The sequence below is a fragment of the Nematostella vectensis genome, chromosome 10 (assembly GCF_932526225.1).
Source record: "Nematostella vectensis chromosome 10, jaNemVect1.1, whole genome shotgun sequence".
NCBI lineage: Eukaryota > Metazoa > Cnidaria > Anthozoa > Actiniaria > Edwardsiidae > Nematostella > Nematostella vectensis.
In genome coordinates, this window is record NC_064043.1 from 12,138,634 (window position 1) to 12,158,830 (window position 20,197).

The 20,197-nt window shown below is 40.6% G+C and overlaps 4 protein-coding genes across 4 annotated transcripts; all 4 read left to right on the forward strand.

The window, feature by feature from the left end:
• Positions 1-28: 28 nt before the first annotated feature.
• LOC5511174 (major facilitator superfamily domain-containing protein 12) lies at positions 29-6,402 on the forward strand. Its single transcript, XM_032380469.2, has 10 exons — positions 29-1,027; positions 1,379-1,487; positions 2,056-2,179; positions 2,926-3,044; positions 3,441-3,533; positions 3,627-3,719; positions 3,947-4,120; positions 4,570-4,673; positions 5,405-5,538; positions 5,829-6,402. The coding sequence occupies exons 1-10, from the start codon at positions 495-497 to the stop codon at positions 6,257-6,259; spliced, it is 1,914 nt and encodes a 637-aa protein (XP_032236360.2). The 5' UTR covers positions 29-494; the 3' UTR covers positions 6,260-6,402.
• A 1,641-nt stretch (positions 6,403-8,043) lies between these two features.
• Positions 8,044-10,923, forward strand: LOC116617609 (D(2) dopamine receptor-like). The gene has a single exon (XM_032380470.2). It carries the CDS (start codon positions 8,044-8,046, stop codon positions 9,403-9,405), a length of 1,362 nt encoding a protein of 453 aa, XP_032236361.2. The 3' UTR covers positions 9,406-10,923.
• A 45-nt stretch (positions 10,924-10,968) lies between these two features.
• Positions 10,969-14,174, forward strand: LOC5511181 (octopamine receptor beta-2R). The gene is made up of 3 exons (XM_001631564.3): positions 10,969-11,717; positions 12,375-13,012; positions 13,755-14,174. The coding sequence occupies exons 2-3, from the start codon at positions 12,407-12,409 to the stop codon at positions 14,094-14,096; spliced, it is 948 nt and encodes a 315-aa protein (XP_001631614.2). The 5' UTR covers positions 10,969-11,717; positions 12,375-12,406; the 3' UTR covers positions 14,097-14,174.
• A 408-nt stretch (positions 14,175-14,582) lies between these two features.
• LOC5511170 (ubiquitin-conjugating enzyme E2 K) lies at positions 14,583-19,412 on the forward strand. The gene is made up of 9 exons (XM_001631563.3): positions 14,583-14,791; positions 14,915-15,008; positions 15,476-15,534; positions 15,891-15,973; positions 16,298-16,340; positions 17,439-17,495; positions 18,052-18,115; positions 18,389-18,456; positions 18,898-19,412. The coding sequence occupies exons 1-9, from the start codon at positions 14,729-14,731 to the stop codon at positions 18,970-18,972; spliced, it is 606 nt and encodes a 201-aa protein (XP_001631613.1). The 5' UTR covers positions 14,583-14,728; the 3' UTR covers positions 18,973-19,412.
• Positions 19,413-20,197: the final 785 nt, after the last annotated feature.

Consider the following 20,197-nt stretch of genomic DNA (forward strand, 5'->3'; position numbering starts at 1 on the left):
CTTTATCCTGCGCGAGAGAATTACTAAAAAATGTTTCTTGTTTATTTTTAGCTCCAGCCGGAAATTGCGCGAGAAATACCACAGAACTGGACATTCGAAATAAATGCTCTTCCTAAAATGCTGATTACAAAAATGATCATAAGTGAAAGATGACCTTCACAGTGTTGCCAAGAAATACAAGTGTTCGTACAAAAACATTACAACTAACGAAACCCCTTTTTCCACAAGTGGTTTGTGATATACATATTAGATGCCTTGGTCAACCTATTTACAACGGATGTTGAAATCACTTATGAGACAGCTTCCCACTTCGATATGTCTTGAAATATCCGAATTTTATTCTAAGGCGAACAGGAAGATGTCGATGCTAGAACAGTGACTTGAGGGGGGTATGTAAAGGCAGTAGGTTGCACTTTGAAATACGTCTCCTTTAAGGACTGAGTTTCTCTAGTATTACTTTATTATCTTAATCGAGATACCACTAGTAATCCAAAATGGAGTGGGTTTCTGTAGCGGAGAGAATCTGGAGCGATCTCAAAGGCACGGGATCTCGCAGGACTCGCCTTTCTCTCAGGGAAAGACTCACGTACGGTGCAGGGCAAGTCTTCAACGATCTCTGCGCCTCCGTCTGGCTCACCTACCTTTTAATCTACTTCCACAAAGTGGTCGGTCTCTCCTCAGCAAAGACCGGCTACCTCTTTGTGATCGCTCAACTCGTTGACGCAATAGCTACTCCTTTTATTGGTATTGCATGTGATCGTTATGTTCCTTGGTGCTTTGCGTTTTACGGCCGTAGGAAGTTCTGGCACTTAGTCGGCTCGTTACTGGTGACATTCACATGGCCGTTCCTCTCCAGTCCGTGTAAAGGCTGCGATGAAAACAGCTCGCAGAGTGAGCTACTTGGGCATTACGCGGTAGTAGTGATATTCTTGCAGACCGGATGGGCGTGCGTGCAAGTGTCCCACGCGGGAATCATCTCGGCCCTCGCACAAAGCGACAAGGATGTCATGGAGTTGAACGCCATCAGGTAAGTTCGGTAGCGAATTGAATAATGATTGGTAATCGGATCTTCCGTCACTGTTCAACATTTGAAAGTGCTAAAAAAAATACCAGCTAATTCCGTATATATTATTAAACCATGATTTAGATGAATAACCGTAATATTCTGACATAAAGCCTATCCAAATAGGAGCTTATCATGTTAAATGGACACACAAAGTTCCATATGATTATAAGCCATCTCTCAAAGGCCTATCAAAACAGTTTTCTGAAAAGTGTATTAAAAGCCGTGTCTTTATTTTGTGAATCCTACAGTATTTTAAGTTCCCACAGAGTTTTTTGTATTGAATATGTGGTATTGTCGTGTTTTCCACCCAAGGTCTGGACTATCGTTCGGCTGTGGTATATTCGTTTTCTGTGTGATGTGGATTCTTCTTGGTCAAGGCCACAATGCTTATCTCACTCCTGAATCTTGGAAACATTTCATGGTAAGGCTTACTTTTTATATTCCATAGAGCTATGAAATCCCAATATCGACAAAACTGTTTACTCTGCAAGGCCGTAGCAGGGGTTGGGGCACTGGGGGCACGTGCCCCCCTTCCCCCCCCCCCCAATATTTTCAAACTTTAAAGGAAATGACCAGTAGGGGCGTGGCTGTGCCCCCCCATTGTTGTCTAAATGTTTCTGTATCTTGCCCCCCCCCCCCAATAATTCGAGGCCTGCTACGGCTATTCTCCCTGACCACGTGGAAGCTTTGTTGAGGGTCACTGCCTTAGAGGCTTTAGAGGCGTTGTCGCGAAGCCATTTCACGGCAGCCTTTTGTCAAGCGACTGTATATCCTGACCATGTGGTCGCTATACCAAAGATTACTGCCTTAGAGGCTATGTTATTCCCTGACCATGTAGTCGCTAAGTTCAGAGTTACTGCCGAAGAGGCTATATTGTTCCCTGACCATATGGTCGCTATGTTCAGAGTTACTGCCGAAGAGGCTTTATTGTTCTCTGACCATGTGATGGCTATGTTCAGGGTTACTGCCTAAATGATGTTGTTTTTCAGACAATTGGTGTCGTCATCACGGCCCTTGGCTTCATCGCGTCAGCATTCTTCCATTTTGGGGCAAGAGAGCCAGAGCAAAGAAACCGTCAACAAGAGGAAGCACAGCGTTTGAATAACACAATAGGTGACCTAAAGCAGATGAAGGATGGGGGGAGGCCTTACCTACACCAGGAAGCAACGCGTGAATAACATTATGGGTGGCCTAGTGGAGAAGAAGGAGTGGACGAGAGCGTATTGCGTACACGAGAAAGCACAGCGTCTGAATAGGAAAAAAGGAGGGGTTTGGTCAGACATGAGTTGTATGGCGGCTGCCTTAGGCGCCTTCTATGCCTTCAACTAGACCACGTCTGAATCTGCCTTCTCGTAATTCAGCATCTAGCTATGCAATGAGAGTAATAAGCTACTCCAATTTAAATATTTGTATCTATTTATTTAACTTAAGGAAGCACAGTGTCTAATTAGCACCATAAGTGACATAAGGGAGAAGAGTGGTAGGTAGGGAGAAATAGCCTGCTAGCCGGCTCTCTGGAGATTCGGGATTAGGAATCCCGAATCTCCGGATAGCCGGCTAGCAGGCTAAGGGAGGAAGTGCCCGGCGAACATGAGGAAGCACAGCATCTGAATAACACCGTATGGTGACATAAGGAGCCGTGATTAAAATCAGTTGAACTAGGAAGTATTTAAGTGGGCAATTTATACAGTTGATTGACTATTGATGCATTCGAAGTTTCTATGCATTTTTTAGGATCAAGTAGGTAAAAGCGCAGTCAACATAACGCTCACCAATCATTTTTAGAGGATTTGATGTACACTCTCCGTTACGCTCCAAAAGAGAAAGGTGGCAAGTTTAACTATGTTATTCTGAATCAGATGGTCAGCCGAGTGGAAGTCAGGTCTCTCCAGCTGAGATATTATCTACTCAATCTGTGGCCGACACTCGAACCTGCCGGTCATGGCGTCAATGGTTAAACGATCCCGACTTCTATAAGGTACAAAACGCCAGAGCAAAAGTGTTTCCAAATGATATAAAAGAATTGAGTATAAAGATCTATACACAATAAATATATTCTTGGGAAGGAAAATTTATTGCAGATTTTGTTATTACGCGAACACCAAGAATCCGATCTGGTTTGGGAATAGCGCGTAATCAAACAAACGAAACAATCAATCGCCCCCAAAGCGTGATCGACTAGGCACCATTCACAAACGAGACAAGAATGGTTAAATTCTTTTTAGGTGCGAATGACGAACACGGCGTAGGGTTATAGAAATAGAAAATAATCACTTAATGTCTATTTGAATAGATGAAAGCCTTTTTAGAGACCTTACCTACCCTGATGGTATCCCACCATGCCTGGATGTAACCTTACAGTCTTCTATTTCAGATGGGCGTAGTGTACACGTGTACTCGCGTGGCTCTCCACGTGTCCCAAGCGTACTTCGTGTTCTACTTGACCGACACTCTACTCTTCCACAAGGTTAACTATTCTTGTGTGTATTGCTGCTTCGTTAACTTATTTAGGTGCCAAATAGTGCCTCCGAGATAATTTTCTATGTATCCCGTTTTCCAGGAAGCCATAGCGTATTTTCCTCTTGTCGTTCTGATAACTGGCGCCATAGTAAACGCTGGCTTCCACAAACTCAACAACGCGCTGGGAAACAAGGTAAAAAAGTCCCTACCAGTCAAAATGTGTAGAGGGATCTCTTTGGTTTATAAACCCTTCTTAAAATAACCAGGAGTGAATGCATTCACCGTACTTTTTAAAACTACAAGTACAATTGACCACAATACCCTAGATGGTATTTCCACATACTTCATATCTTCATAATTCAAATCCAGTATCCAAAATGTAAGCATATAATTGCTTTTAATCTTTTGCGTTTTTCTCAGTGGACGTACTGCTTGGCGTCTGTTGTGGTCCTCATGGGCTGCCTGTGGTTCCAGCTCCAGTCGCCATCCAATAAGAACGCTGTGTTCGTCTCTGCAATCATGCTGGGCAGCGGCGTGTCCGTGTTACTGATGACGTCAATGGCCATGACGTCAGACCTAGTCAGCAGAGACAAAGTAAATGTTCATATTTCCAATAGGTGTTTTGATGGTAGTTTATATATGCGTGACGTTGAAACGGTTGAAACGTACACTGCGATCTTACTTTCACGATCTCCAACCAACAAACTTAGAACATATAATAATGCCAAGACGAAGAAAATCGGATATGCGAGGTGCTCTGTGCGGCTGAAAATTAGCGCCAAGAAGACGGAACAGTTTCTCATGTTTTCCAAACATATGTTGTCAAATATGACAAGTTTTAAAACAAATATGTTTGATATGAAACAATTACATAACCGACTTCAGGATTTGAATTTTGAATGACAGTAGCCAGAAGGCGGGCTTAGGGTTTGATATCGTTTGCCATTCAAATCAAATTATAAGTGAATTTTCCAGTGATCGTGAAGTCGCCGCTAGGTCTACCAGTGTTAACACGTTTATGTACAGCAGTTTGTTTATTGCAGGAGTCCAGCGGTTTCGTGTACTCTGCCATGCGCCTTCTTGACCGAGGGTTTGTGGGGCTGGTGGTGATGATTATACAGAAGAACTATCCCGACAACACCAGCGAGTAAGGCGACCACTCAATACCCTACCCTGTACCAAACCCCCAAAACTGCGATTCAATTTGCACGTGCGTCGCGCCTCCCCGATTATTAAAATCAAATTTTTATTTTAGAATTTGCAAACTAGAATCATAGGTGATTATGTTCGCTAAAGATCAGGTCGATCGCGCACTTTGGAGGGGCTACTAAACGGGTTTCAATTTTAACGAATATTTGAAAATAAGTACCCTCGAGAGGCCTTAAAAGCATCTCTCCTGGGACAACCTCTCGACTCTTTTTATGCAACAAGTTGTATATTAGCTTCGTCCAAAGGCGTCTTGTGAAAGACTTCTGTTGTCAAACATTCTATGCGATAAACCGACGCCATTAACCGACAAGCCGCTCAGCCAATAGAAGCCAGGGGACAGGCTAATTTGTATATGATCATACAAGGAGTTTTCGCGCTTCTGGGCAGTTTCCTAAGGCGCGTTCTATCATCCGGGAACTACTAACCTCTTTTAAGCGGCCACTTTCCTAAAAACCGAGATATTGTTCAGGTTTTGGACGAAAAAGATCTATCGGCGGGAAAACATGCCGTCTCAGACATCTCATTTGCTGCTCGCAAAAGCAATATCGTCTTGTTTAGTGTTGGCGAGTTGTTCGTATTTCGTTCACCTAGTTTCATTATCAATAATATACGTTCGATGATTCAACCCTCTATGGATCTGAACTTGCTTATATGTTTTCCTGTTTTCAGTATTCACTTGCCGGCTTGCGGAGACTACGCACGCCTCGTTTTCACCTTGACCCCAGCTATCGCCGTTATCATCGCGCTTTTAACAGTCCTCGTCACTTTCGACTCCAACATCGAGATCACTTGCAAGAAGAAAGGTACTAAGGACACGTGATCTGAATAATACTAGAAAGAACACTTGATCCAGAGGAAACTTTACTTCATAACAACACTAAATTGCAGAATACTCTAGCTTGTCGTTTATTGGCTGACTTCCGCGCCTGTTCGAACAACCTTGTCGCCATTATTATACTCATAACACTGTGTAAATTTCCAAGATGACATTTGAAAATCATTGGTTTATCTCTAGTTTAGGCACATAATTTATTGTTGAGTGATATCAGAACCGATATTCTAGTGATTTCTTGGGTTATTTCTGTTATCAAAGGCGAACAAGAGGACGGAAGCACCCAAACTGTCATCACTTTTCAAAGTGCAACTTTCGGCAGCGTCTACGGCATCGACGAGGACGACGAAGAATTGACCCTCGCTGGAACCACCCCCACGGTGATCGACAAGCACCTCGGTGAATCTACTCCCACGGTTACTGACAATTACCGTGACGACACACTCCACAACCCGCGAAAACACTTCCCACTAGACCCAGGCCCCAGGGGAGCCTTTTCGGCGCCGGACAGGGTTGACTTGAAGGCGTATCGTGGTTACGAAGACGACGACTACTCGATCGAATCACTCGTTATTGGACCCGACTACTCGACGCTTTCGAATGATGAGGTGAAGGAGAAGGACGATGATACCACGGAGAAGGAATGCATGGATTTTAGCCACATCCGTAAAATGCCGTCAACGAACTTGTGAATATTTCCATCGCTTTTCCTATGAACGATTTATATTGAATTTAATGGATGTGGACTAAGCTTGCTTCAAGGGGGGGGGGGGTGAATATGATAAGGAGTTAAACTTTTAGCCTTTAGAATTAGATAAAGTTGCACTAGGACCTATTTTGTTAATTATTTTATTATTATTTGGATTTAGTTGAAGTGTTTGTGTGTGTGTGAGAGGGAGGGAGGGAGGGAGGGATCAATTTGGACCAGACTCCTTTGGGATTCATTATTACTAAATCCATTTTAATTTAATGAAAAGGTTCTCATTGATGGACTCACTACAAGTAATTAATAAAAAGGGAAAAATATAGGGAGATTTTCATTTTGATGTTTATCATGGTAAATGTCATAAAAATAAGCACCTGCTGATCTTGTACAAACTGGCGAAAACGAGTTTGGCCATTTACTGTGTCTGTTTTATCTTATTTCCAGATGTTCCATTCTTTTTATGTGTTATCAATATGATTGATACTCTAATATACTGATATATTGCACATTAAGGATCTTTCAAGATACTCATTTTTAGAGTATTTTTTGAAACATAAAGTACACAATTTTTTTTGCGAAAAGACATCTTGACTAAAAAGCCTAAGAAAGATGACCTTTGTTTCTATGAAGTGTTGTAATTAAAAGCCACTCTTGTTAAAAAACATTACTTTTCATTCAATGTGAACCGACCACTGTAGCAGAGAATATAAGTGACTTATTTGCTAAATATCACTCAAACATATGTTTTTTGGGCAGAAATTGTTTTAATTACCTTTATCCTAAGAGTCGATTTGAGACTCTCCTTGTTATAAAAGGTGTTCGGCTGTTTCTCCTGATTGGTTAGAAGGTGACGTGTTTGCACACGGAGGAAGCTGCAACCCAGAAACCCAGGTAGGGTAAGAATGGCCAACACCCAATCTGATATCTTGTGAACCAATCTAGAACACACTTTTCCAGTTCATTTACAAAAAGCCATTTACGCTTTAATCAAAGCCCTTGTTTAAACGAAGATTTCCAAAGCTAGAACAAACACCAGTCTTTGCTCCCTAACAAATATTTCAACAAGCGAACCATTTCAGTCGTATCGCTAAAGGCTTCTGATGGTCCCATCGAGAGAGTTTTATGGTTGATCATTGTTTAAGGTCGATTTCTGATTAAAATATTAAGATTATACTCAGCAATGCAACTTGATACAATGAAATATTGGAAATGACATAACCTCAAACTTTGCTTTCCATTTCTCCGAGTGATTGTTTTGAGCGGATCCCCAATATGCAAATTTTCTTGTTTTCTTCTGTGATCTTCCACTATTTCTTTGGCCGACATTTTGTTTTTTTCCCATGCGAGTTCCAGTCGGAATATGATTAGAATATCTGATCATACGATTAGATTATTATGATGCATACGGAAATCTATAAACTGGAAGGTCGAGCTGAATTGAAGGGTTTTGCTTTCATCCTTGTGCTCGTTAATAAATATTTTTAGAACTTTCAATACACATGATCCTTATGTGAGCATCTTAAATAAATGTAACACCTTAAGATGATTTTTATCACCTCTCAAAACACAGCTGATCAAGACCCGGGTTGCACTTATTACAAGGACGACATTGGTGTCCCAAGTGACCATATAGCTCAAGTCTTAAGCTTGAAACAAGACACCAAAGGTAAACTGCTTTTTTTTTTCAAGATACCAAGTCTTCCCATTATAACAAGTTTTATCAGAGCTAAACCCATATCCTTCTTGGCTCATCACTTTCCTGTTCAAGGCATGAGTTTCACATACTTTATAAACTCAGAAGTACCCCAAAACACCACTTACCTCAACAACGCATCAGTGTCTTCAAATACACCTACACAGGGTATCCACGACTGGTTCTGGGTCATCAGCGAAATCCTCGGTGTGCTCATCACCCTTGGCAACGGCTTAGTAATCTATTTGGTCACGTGTCGATCCAGACTGAGGAATTGCACAGGAAACTGGTTTATATTATCACTCTCCATAGCTGATTTTAGCGTGGGTTTTCTTCTCATTCCCTCGCACGTGGTGTGTTCACTTTTGTTACTTCATTGTTCATGGCACATCCAAGTGCTGTTCTACGAGTTTCTACTGTTCGTTTCTGTGGGTTGCCTGTGTGCACTCACACTCGACAGGTACATTGCCATAACGCAGCCATTGCGGTATCGGCTGATAATGACGCGCACACGTTCTCTAGTTGCCATAGCAACCTCATGGGGGGTGCCTGGATTGCTGACCCTCTCCCCAGTCTTCTGGCGCTTCCGTGAATCGCAAATGACCAAGAACAGCTGTGAGCGAGTGTACCGAGCGATTGTCATATTCGCTTTTGTCCTGGTTCCAGCTTGTGGCTTGTGCCTTACTTACCTCAAGATCTTATCCGTCGTACGGCGGCATTCTAGAAGCACCGAGTCTATTCGGCGACAAATTGAGTTTAATTATAGAGAAATGGTACAACTAGAGAATCTGCAGGGAAATGTGGCAGCAAGTGAAATAGTATCCTACAAGCGATACTCCTCGGAGACTGGTCGGCACACTTTTGTGGGGCATCGGGTAGAATCAAAGATTGGTTTAGAGGTATCAATGAATCGGCTCGAGAATTCGAATGTTAACCAGGGGGATAATCGGGGCGTCCTGGAGACTACTCATCATACTTCATTTTGCCCAGCTGAATCGGAGACTTATCGGGAAGCATCGGTAAGTTGTCGGGGAAATTGGACTAATCGTAAGAATGATATGAGGGACTCGGCCGAGACTTCGAGCAGTCATCCTCGTTTTGAGAACTCGGCTAATGCTCGGGGTGACCCAGAGTCGTTCGCTCGTGGAAAGACTCTGGTAAGTTCTCGGCAGAACTCGGTGAATCGTCGTAGCATCCGATCTTCAGTTCGTGTTCTCGGGGCCATGATACTGCTCTTCGTGTTTTGCTGGGTTTTGTCTGCGATAAGATCCTTGTGTTACTACTTTGGGTTGTGTGACCTGGAGAAAGTAGCGGAAAACGTGTCACGCTTACTACTTTTTTTAAACAGTGCAGCCAATCCGATTGTTTACTCGTTACTAAAAGAAGACATTCGTCACGAACTGCTGAAGTTGCTGCGTTGTCAACGTCACGTGACTTAGCATGAGCTCATGGTGCAAAATAGACAAAGCAGGTGCAACTTGTCAGGAAAATAAACATTTTTTTTTATCCCAAGCAAAATTGGGAAGGTAGAATAAATCAAATTAGTATGCGTATTATCAAGAGTGTGTATTTTACGCTAGATTTGAGTTACGAAAAGTGATAAACTCTACGGTACACTGTTACAGAATACAAAGACTTCCGATGTGCGTGAAATACAAAATTAGTGAAAAACCGAGAAAGGGACGTAAATAACTACGGTAAAGCCCTTGGTAGTCAAGATATAGGAAAACATTCACCGATAAAAATAAAAGAGACACGAAATTAATCAAATATCGCAAGAAAATTTGGTAGATTTGCGAAGAAACTGGTTCAAGAAATACCTGAGACCCGTTAGCGTTATAAGACAAAACCGCATTTTGTTCGGCAAATAACGACAGTTCTAAGACTGACTGCTGCTTATTGGTATAAATAATTTGTAAGGATAAAAATGATGAGTAGACTAATCGAATTATTTATTCATATTTTCCTACAATCAATAGAAGTTGAAGAGACTATGTTATTTTTTTTATTGGTAGAATTGCCATTTAGCGTTTTCGCTATTTGCACTGAAAAACGTATTTGAAGGAGTATGTCGAACATTATGTGACTGACAGTCACAAATGAAGACAGTATTGTTTCAGAAGGACAAGATATTGACACGATGGATAAATGAACAAAAGAGAAAGAAAATTGTAAGCAACAGATTAGAATAAGAACATGTGTCGGAAAAGTGTTCGTTTATTTCTATTTTCACCGCTCTGCGCCTCCGACTGGAAAAATTAACTCGAGAAGGGAGAGTTTTAAAATACAGCTATAAAAAAAAGTCGAAATATGATGTAATAATAAGAAAGAGTGACGTATTGCAGCTGGTTCCTTTTCATTAATTCAAGGAAAAAATCTTCTCTCTTAAAAATTCCCACTTTCTTGTTTATGCGCGAATTTTAACTTACTCCGCCCAAGCTTTCAAACGTCAACTTGAGTATATTTACTCTCTTTACACGATCTTTCCTGTTTCAAGTTAGGATTTTCTAGATAACTAACTGTGAGTGGACTTAATTAAGCCGAAACCAACTTGAAGGCTACTGTCCTTTAATATATCATACGCAATGCAGGTAGCCTAGGGCCTAGACTAAACAAGAGACTTCGCTAAGATTATCAAACATGATGATTTTAATATACACGGAAATCATACAACTGATTGAAAATATTTTTTCACATTAGGTAAAATAGTGACTAGTTGATTGTTAATATAATTTGAGCTTCAGTTTTTGTAGAACGAATATATTGGTTTAGCTTCCCGTTTAGTTAAATTTGTTATCGTTGCTCCGCTTGCAGCCAGAGTGCGCTTTTGTTATTTATTGATTACGAAAATTCATTTAAAGATCTTGCTTACATATCATAACCTTCCCTTGACTTTTGGACTTTTAATTCACTTGTTTGTAAATTCAAAGCATATTAATAAAGTTGTTTAAATTGGTTATCCTTGCTCCGCTTGCAGCCAGAGGGCGCTTTTGTTATTTATTGATTACGAAAATTCATTTAAAGATCTTGCTTGCATATCATAACCTTCCCTTGACTTTCGGACTTTTAATTCCCTTGTTTGTAAATTCACAGAATATTAATAAAGTTGGATCGTAGCCCTTAACTGAGAAAATGTGAACATCTGCCGAACCCCTTTCTGATGCTTTAATTTTCTCAGAGCGAAAGTCTACGATTTGATTACTGTTTGCAAACAGTGGCAAGGTTGAAGGATTGATCCTCGTAACATGATAAGGTCATCTGCACTTCCAGCATCTAAAAACATAGCAAGTGCGGAAGTAGATGCTATGATATTAAAATACGGCAACTCCTCTTAGATCGTAGGTGGGAAGACAAGAAAAAACAAGACTTTGATCAAGAGCTGTTAAACACAGCCATCTCCGTTTAGCGGTGTTATCACTCTACCCAAAGTTTTTTACTAAAGGCTTGATTTTACTTTACTTTCGAAACCGTGACAAATACAGCCTAGTTTAGATCTTTTTCTGTCAGCTCAAATCGGCAAACGAAGATTACGCTAGTCTTTTGTTGATGCTATCTGAAGTATGTGACTTTTACGGAACTGTTTTTATGTGATATACATCTGCCGAAGAAAAGGAGTCACAGGCGAAGAAGCGACCATGCATTTCAACTGGACAAGATAGAATAAAGTTTAGATTGTTATCGATAGCTACAGAACAGTGGGTTTATCTGGCAAATTCAAAAGAAGAGGAAAACACAAATTGAAGTAATCTAGGTGAGTATTATCCGTACACACAAAAAAATCTAGTCTCTGATAACTATATAGACCGTGGTAGGCAAATCCTACGTTCTTGCTATTTACTCGCTTTTCAAGTCGTCCTTAAATGAAATTCCTTCCCAAAGTACCTGCAAATTGCCATTCTGATGTAGGGGCTAGGGGTAAGCATGCGGGTATGTCGTATGGAAAGGTTTCAATACACCCTTTTTTATAAGAATCTTTTTACAAGAACATCCAGCGTGAGAATTCATCAAGTTTTAAGAACATGCCGAGGCTCAGATATAGCAAGAAAAAAAAATATCTTTTAGTCCTGATGCGTTCTAAAATGCAGAATCAAATTGTGCTCTATCTCCTAATAATTCATTGGGCATTATATTCTTATATACAATAACATGTAAGCGTATAGTTAAAAACATATCCAACCATAATGTCCAAAAAAACTGAAAAAAAGAACGGCGCAGCCTCATTTTAAAATTAGACGTTCTTATATAAAAAAAAAGAGTGTATTCATGTTAAGTGATCTAGCGGTCTCCCTTTTAGTGTTTTAACCTGTCCTCTATGAGCAGGTGATAAATGTAAATCTCTTGACGAAGGCGACGCGAAATTGTTATTTCTATTCTGGCAAGCCCCTCTTATAAACATTTTCTTTTGCAGCTGCACACCTTTTTCGGATTGAAAAAAACTGTATGAAAACAGGAATGGCCAACAATACGCAGCCAGCTGTGGAAAGTGACGGGCGTGGTTTTTGGTATTTCATAGCACTGGATGCGTTACTCGCAGTTTTCACTGTCACGGGTAACGCAATCGTCATCTTACTCATCTACTCGCGTCGATGCTTGCGGATAAACACAAACTACTTCATAGTGTCACTCGCAACCGCTGACCTACTCGTCGGGCTGAGCCTGCCCACTTTCTCCATCGCGTGCTCCCTGTGGTTTCCATGCGTAGAGACAGCCTTTTACAAATTCTTTAATCTTTTCACGTGCGTCTCGATAGCAAACCTGGTGTTCATGACCATCGATAGGTTTCTAGCAATTTGCTGGCCTTTTTGGTACTTTTCTAAGGTGACCGCCAAGAGGATTGGCGTTGCTATAGCGACGGCATGGCTGGTGCCTTGTGTTTTGACCATGGTGCCGTTCATGTGGATGTACAGCTCGGATGACGCGGTGAAGACGAGTTTGAATAATGTCTACTACTTGGTGATGCTAGTGCTTATTGAGTTGATGCCCGCTGTAGTCATGCCAATGATGTATACACGGATATTCTTGACAGTAAGGCGACACAACCGACTGGTAAGAATACATCTGTCCTACCAGCTCTCTAACATCCCCCCCCCCCCCCCCCCACCCACCCACCCAATCCTTCTCAGGGGTGAAGACCTTAAGCATATGACGGAAGTCGGGTCTTAAACCCTCCACTTTCTGACCAGGTTGCAGCTAATCTCTTGCTCGCGTTCCTTTTCATTGTGGCGTTTGCGTTCCTTCCTTTGCTTCTTCTTTCATGCCCAGGGCGGTACCCCGAATCTGCTAAGGCTGAGAGGGTTTTACAGGCAAAGATATATTAAAGGGGAGTTCTCAATATGAGATGACAGCTTTCAGTAAACAAGGGACGGGCAGGCACGTAACCAGTCGGGTGCTGACCCCCCCCCCCCCACACACACACACTCCTCCCCCGTCTGGCATCGGGCATGACGGGTGATGCGCGCGCCCGGTGACCACCTTTGGCAACACCCCTATCCATACAAGCTCCCACTCTCCTTTTTGCCCCACCCTGGCTCCTTCATACTTTCATACCTCCCATTGTTCTCTTCCGTGCTTGCTGAACTTCGAGCATGGTCTCGAAAAGCGTTAAGTAAACGATGCTCCTATTACTATAAAGCTGTAGAGGTTATATGCCGCCATTGCCTCGGCATTGGATTAAATGAGGGGGGATGGCGGTGCTCGGAAGCAAAAGAAGCTGAATGCACATAAGCTAAACTTTTCTTATTGTTTTCGTGAAGAAAATAATATGCATTCTACTTTCGGAATTACATAGGTTCGCCAGCAGCGTCGGCAGCTGAGCTTCAACTGCCAGTTCAAGTCGTCAGTGACAGATACTACGTCAACTCAAGCGTCAGGCAGACGAAGCAGGGAGGTTGAGAAGTCGTCTACTATTGCTTTGGGGCTCGTCATACTTCTCTTTGTGCTGTGCTGGGCATACGATATTTATGTATCTCTTTGTACTCGTGTCCAGGGTGTGTGCGAAGTGAAATCAAATCGCGTGGAAAGTGTCTCGAATCTGCTAATTTATCTTAATAGCTGTGTTAATCCATTCGTCTATTTCTTGATCAAGAGAGACGTAAAACGTGAATTGAAAGCGTGCTTGAAGTGCAAGTAGAACTTTAAACGGTCTGCGTTTAGTAAGTCATCGCGTGTGTAATCACATTGGAAATAAAAAACCATGTGGAATTTTAAAGGTGTTGTCCTTTGCGCATTCGATGAGGATGGATAAAATGGGGAAATGGTCTAAAATATCATACAAAAATTAGGCGTATAGGGGTGGGGGAAATCACAACCACCTCTTTTTTAGACTGCTAGTCTTCCCTTTTTTTAGGAACGTCCGAGAAGGCGAAGAAGTTTGTTAGAGTGCACGCAAATTTATAGTACTAGGGCCGAGCGAAGTTCGTGTCGGCATTTTGGCTGAGCGTCACTGGGCGAGAGAAGTCTGGAGGCTCTGGTACCCAGGGTAGTTACTAGTAAACAGTTTACCGCTAATCAAGGGATGGCAACTCTATCTTGACATTTGATTAGAGCATTAATACTGGGTTTCTCATACAGATCGATTTCTTGGGAAGCCTTTAGACCGGGAGAGGCCTGGTATCAGGCCTGTTATACGACAGGTCAGCGGTTCAACTCTTCCTGTGAAAACTGGAAACATTCAAACTAACTGGATCTGCAAGAATGTTAGCGTAAACTAATAAGAAACTGCCGTAAACACTTTCAAAAGACCCTCTGCACACTTGATTCATAATGACTAACATCGCCGTTTCTCGAGTGAAAAGAGAGTTTCGCGAAATCATCACAAGCGAAGAGGTAAGTCGAATAATGAAGCGCTTTATCGAACTGTTTGTGTGTCCTGCATGTCAATTTTTCACTTCTTAAGTTATCTGATTGATGTGAACTGTTATATCATACTGATATTTTTAACATGCTAAGGATCAGAAAAGCGGGATTAAAGTGGAACTTGTTGACGAGACATTTACAAAACTTAAAGGAGAAATAAGAGGCCCTCCAGAGACGCCATTTGAAGGTGGGAGAAAAGTAAAGTGCCATTTTGCACTTATTACATAGTTATTCACTTTTCTTTATTATGATCGCTTAAGTGTTAAAATGTTTTAATTGATGTGATTCAATTAGAAATAACATATATTTGACAGTTTGTGAACTCTGTTGCTTTGTTTTCAATGTAAGTTTTATAAAGCATCCATTGAGTTGTATTGTTAGCAATTAATCAACCTGTTTATTTTGAACTATCAATAACTGCTGGAGATTTCTTGAATTACAAGGTTTAGTGTCAACTTCTCATCCATATGTACCATTCCTTTTCGTCAATTATAAGTAAGTCCCCTTCTTGTCATTCAAATATTTCTTCAGTTCAAACCTGGCTTTTAATATTTCCAGAAATCATTTATATGGCTATATATACCACAATCATTAAATGCATCTAATTTAAAAACTAATTGATAAAAAAATCTAAAGAATTTTATTTTTCCCCAGGTGGAACTTATAATCTGGATATTGTAATTCCAGAAACGTACCCCTTCAACCCACCTAAGGTTTGTATTTTTGTTACTGTGGTTATCAAAAACACCTAAAAGCGCCAATAGCAGAAATTGGAAAGCATTAGACTTCTTACTGTTAACTGTGTATAGCCTTTTATTGTAAAACTTTGCTCAATCTTTGTTATGAAGCCTAATTAATCTTGACTTTCTTCTGTGTTGTTTCAACTATAAAGCATTTTTACCAGAAGTCATAAGGCAGTATTTTTTGTAATAATTATATGCTGTAGAATAAAAACTACCAAACCAAGCAATGACTGTAATACTTTCTTAAAACAAATATTCTATTTTATCTGATGAAATGTTTAAAGTAATGAAGAACATTTCTAATTAACTTTTTTTGAAAATTCTAGGTGAAGTTTACCACGAAAATATGGCACCCCAATATAAGTTCAGTCACTGGTGCTATCTGCTTAGATATTCTCAAGGATCAGTGGTAAGTTTTATGTATTTATTGATCTGTCTTTGTGCCTGTTTGCCCAACATTTTATCTGCTCACCATCTAGATATTTGTCTTTTCAATATTTGCAAAACAATGACAAGTTGAGCAAACTTAGTCTGCTCAAAAGTTTATTGTAGTAATCCATGTTTATCAGTATGGCAAATTTTTTAACATTTCAAACTGAAGAGCTTCAAGATGCTCAGTTTTGTACAGCAATTCTTTGATTATTTTAAGAGTAGGAAAGGAGTTTTTTTTCTTTTTTTTTTCACATTTAATAGTTTTGATCTTTTTATAATATGTCTTATGTCTTCTGCCCAGGGCTGCTGCAATGACCTTGAGAACGGTGATGCTGTCTATACAGGTGAATTGAGAAAATGCATCATAATTTTCATCTCTTTTTTTTGCCTTGAAGACATGCAGCTTATTAGTGTCTTGTTACTTGCCTTGGGCCCGTTTCTTGAAACACCCGAGAATTCTTGGGCCTGAAAACGTCTTAAATTTGGAAAGCTGGCTAATTCCTTTAAAATTTATGGTATCTAAATGTGTTGAAATATCGTCAAACATTGTATTTTACCACAAAGATTCATGTGAAGGATAATCCTCTTTTTGGTTTTATAGATTTGATCTTTCCCAAACTTCTTGGGCTCAAAATTCACATGGTTCTCAAGTTCTCAATACCTCGCAGTCATCCGAGACTTTTCGGGTAACTTTTTGGCTTTAGCAAAACTTCGAAAATAGCCCTATTGAGTGTAATCATTTGAATACGAACCAAGAGGAAGTTTAAACTGTTTCTAAAACATGAAAGCGGTTCTCTAGAAGGAAAACATGTGAAATTTTGAGCAAAAATGCAAAATAAAGATTTTGGGCCCAAGAATTCTCAGGTGTTTTGAGAAACAGGCCCCTTGAGCGGATGCAACATTATTTTCATTTCTCTTTCCTAAGAAGAGGGTAAATGAAATTCTTGGGCGTTATGAGGCTAGGGACAGGATACACATTAAAGTACATGCATATATGTGGAAGCACGGGTGGCCTAGTGTGTTAGCGCGTCGGCCTCTCACCGCTGTGGCCCAGGTTTGAATCCTGGCTCAAACTGGGTATTTTTCCGGGTTCCTGCCTTGAATCGAATTTGTCACAAGTGAGTTGAAGTTATTCTCCCGTGTTTCCAGTCTTCTCGGATAAGGACACTAAACCGGAGGTCCCGTCTCTTCAAGCTGTACTACACTAAACCTGAACCGAAGGGAGGTAAAAGAACCACTGGGGACGCAATAAACCCTCTGGCAGTGACCACCCCCAGTGACAGTGCTTACTAACCGAGGTTACACTTGAGTTGGAGCCGTGCTCTGTTGTGTCAACCTTACCGCTATTTCATATGTGTAATAGTGGTAGAAGCCTTATAAATCATAAATCATATGTGTAGCAGAATTACAAGGTCTGAATGTCTTGCCCCTCCCTGTTGCAGGCTTTATTGGCTTCTCCTGAACCTGATGATCCACAGGATGCTGTCGTAGCTAGACAGGTACAAGCACATTTTAGTCAAATAGCACCCTTTCAACACCCTGGACACCTCACTTTTACGAAGAGCAGACCAAAATAATTTGAAAAAATGGCAATAAAGTATCTGCAGTTATAATGGACTAGCCTTGATATCCCAGACACTGAATTACATGCACTAGAATGTCCATTATAGTGAGAGTTGACAACATGCACTTGCATCAAGATGATTTAGAGATTGGTCCCGTTTTTAAAGGGTTGTGGCATGGTACTTACAGTGTGTACTGTGGAACCCTGTTAGCTAAAACTGTCAAGGAATCAAACATCAGTTTATGAATCAAATAGAATTTCAGATCCATTGCACTTTTATTTTTTGCCTTTTCAGGGGCCATGGAGGGTGTAGGTAAGGACTTAGGCAGATACCTGAAAGAAATAGCCCTCTAAGCCCCTGCCATGAACTTTTTTTTAAGTTTCCATTCTATTGAGAAATTATTTAAACTGGGTTACTTAATACTAGTTGTAAAATGTGTAATGTATAGATAGAACTGGAAGTACAAACAATTGTTTGATTGTATTTTTAGTTTAAAGAAAACAGGTCAGCCTACTTGCTTACAGCGCGGCACTGGGCACAAGTCCATGCTGGAGGTTAGTGGTTAATTAAGATACAGGAAAAAAATGTGTTAAAACAGCCTTTTGCGCCCCCTCCCCTTAAAAATCATGGCTATCACCCCTGTTATGTTTGATGTCTTGTATTTTAGGATAAGTTGCAGGGGTGATCAAGAGCAGATCTAGTATTTCCAGTGGGGAAAGGGGGGAGGGCAGGATTCTGAGAATATGTGAGTTGGGGGATTGCTATATATATGAATTTTTTTCCATACTAGTGACCTAAAGTCATAGGAGTTTTTTTATTATTCACAGCTAAGTCACAGGGGCACAATGAGTGTGAGGAGAAGATCAGGCAATTGATGGATATGGGCTTTGCTGAGGTATGGTATAAACAGTAGCATAGCCATGGTTTGTTGTGAGGAGAAGATCAGGCAATTGATGGATATGGGCTTTGCTGAGGTATGGTATAAACAGTAGCATAGCCATGGTTTGTTGTGAGGAGAAGATCAGGCAATTGATGGATATGGGCTTTGCTGAGGTATGGTATAAACAGTAGCATAGCCATGGTTTGTTGTGAGGAGAAGATCAGGCAATTGATGGATATGGGCTTTGCTGAGGTATGGTATAGACAGTAGCATAAGCATGGTTTGTTTCTATTTACTGCTAATATTGCTATGCCAAACTCAATGCTAACACTTAGTTTGGTGTAGCCAGTATTTGTATTGGGTCTGTCTGCTTGGTGACCTTTATTTTAAAGTACTTCTTCCACAAAAAATTAATGTGTCTAGATAGAAACATTATTTACTTTATATCCCAAACAGAATCAAAGCAGAGTTGCCTTATCAAGCCACTCATGGAATGTCGAGCGAGCGGTGGAGTCCCTCTTCAATAGCTGACCCTTAAATTGTGGTTTTATTGCAGTATTGACCTATAATATTTTGCAATGTTGCAAATAGTTATGTTTTGTATAATAGTGACACCTGAACAAAAACATAACAGGAAACTTGTAAAAATAGGATTGCTTTTGGTTATTTTAGTTGTTTGTCATCTCTATCAGGCCATTTCCATGATAATTTTTTTTCTTTCAAATATAAAATACCTTTGGGATTGTGAATAAGTGGGCCTGTATTTGTGTAACCAGAGGATTTTTCAGAGGCTTCTAGAAGCTTTAGTATAAAATACCTTCTTGAAAAATTCCCATCACTATATATTATTGCACACATCTATCAACAAAAAATTATGTTGGAATAAGTGTGCTGTATAAATTTATTTTTTGTAGTCATGGTGAAGACAATAAACACATGACCAGAGCAACCTATTGTTGCTTTTGTTAGAACTTTGGCTCATGTTGGTCTTCTTAATCAATACTATGAAATCCTAAATAAAGAACTAATCTGGGGTAGATCCAGAATATTGGGGGCATGGACACCTAGCCCTTTTGGGAGCCCACCCTTCATTTACAAAGGACACCTGTGTTATTCATTGGAATCAGTCAAAAGGGGGGCGGACACATGTTTTAGGCTGTGTTTGTGTGTGTGTGCTGAGGGGGGGGGGGGGGGGGGGGGGGGGGGGGGGGGGGGGGGGGGGGGGGGGGGGGGGGGAAGGAGGCAGAAATTATTATCTCTGAATCCTGGAACCAACCAATGTTAGAAATCAAGGATTTTTACACACAAAACTTTTTATCTTGTTACAGCTGGCAAACACCACCCTAGCTCTAGCCTACAATGAATAACCTACAAATAAGAAACCAAATATCTTGTAGCTACAACCAAGGGGGCGCTGTTCCATACCTGTCAACTGTTTTGCATTAGGCGGTAGTCGCAAGGTTTTGGACCTTTTCTCCTGCTCTCCCATGTTGAGCACCAGATCTCCCATTTTTGTAGTGATTTTTATCGCTTCAGAAAAATTACTCTAGAAAAAATCAACATTTTGCCTATTTTCTATTAAAATTAAAAACAATAATAGGGGACTTGCTCTAATGTATAAATGTATCACATGACTGTTTGGGTGGCAAACTAGTGCGTGGCATGCTGCTCAGCCTTTTAGCTGCAAAATAACAGCAACAATCAGTAACTTATTCAGCGCTTAAGAAAATAAACCAGAATTCTTTTTTCGCCAGAA

What these genes read in the sequence shown, in the direction of transcription:
- LOC5511174 (XM_032380469.2), top strand. Translation starts at nt 495, where the DNA reads ATGGAGTGGGTTTCTGTAGCGGAGAGAATCTGGAGCGATCTCAAAGGC. An exon ending in ATGGAGTTGAACGCCATCAG is followed by an intron (nt 1,028 to 1,378) that starts GTAAGTTCGGTA and finishes TTTCCACCCAAG; the next exon opens with GTCTGGACTATCGTTCGGCT. An exon ending in AATCTTGGAAACATTTCATG is followed by an intron (nt 1,488 to 2,055) that starts GTAAGGCTTACT and finishes GTTGTTTTTCAG; the next exon opens with ACAATTGGTGTCGTCATCAC.
- LOC116617609 (XM_032380470.2), top strand. Translation starts at nt 8,044, where the DNA reads ATGAGTTTCACATACTTTATAAACTCAGAAGTACCCCAAAACACCACT.
- LOC5511181 (XM_001631564.3), top strand. Translation starts at nt 12,407, where the DNA reads ATGAAAACAGGAATGGCCAACAATACGCAGCCAGCTGTGGAAAGTGAC. An exon ending in TAAGGCGACACAACCGACTG is followed by an intron (nt 13,013 to 13,754) that starts GTAAGAATACAT and finishes GGAATTACATAG; the next exon opens with GTTCGCCAGCAGCGTCGGCA.
- LOC5511170 (XM_001631563.3), top strand. Translation starts at nt 14,729, where the DNA reads ATGACTAACATCGCCGTTTCTCGAGTGAAAAGAGAGTTTCGCGAAATC. An exon ending in GATATTCTCAAGGATCAGTG is followed by an intron (nt 15,974 to 16,297) that starts GTAAGTTTTATG and finishes TCTTCTGCCCAG; the next exon opens with GGCTGCTGCAATGACCTTGA. An exon ending in CGGTGATGCTGTCTATACAG is followed by an intron (nt 16,341 to 17,438) that starts GTGAATTGAGAA and finishes TCCCTGTTGCAG; the next exon opens with GCTTTATTGGCTTCTCCTGA.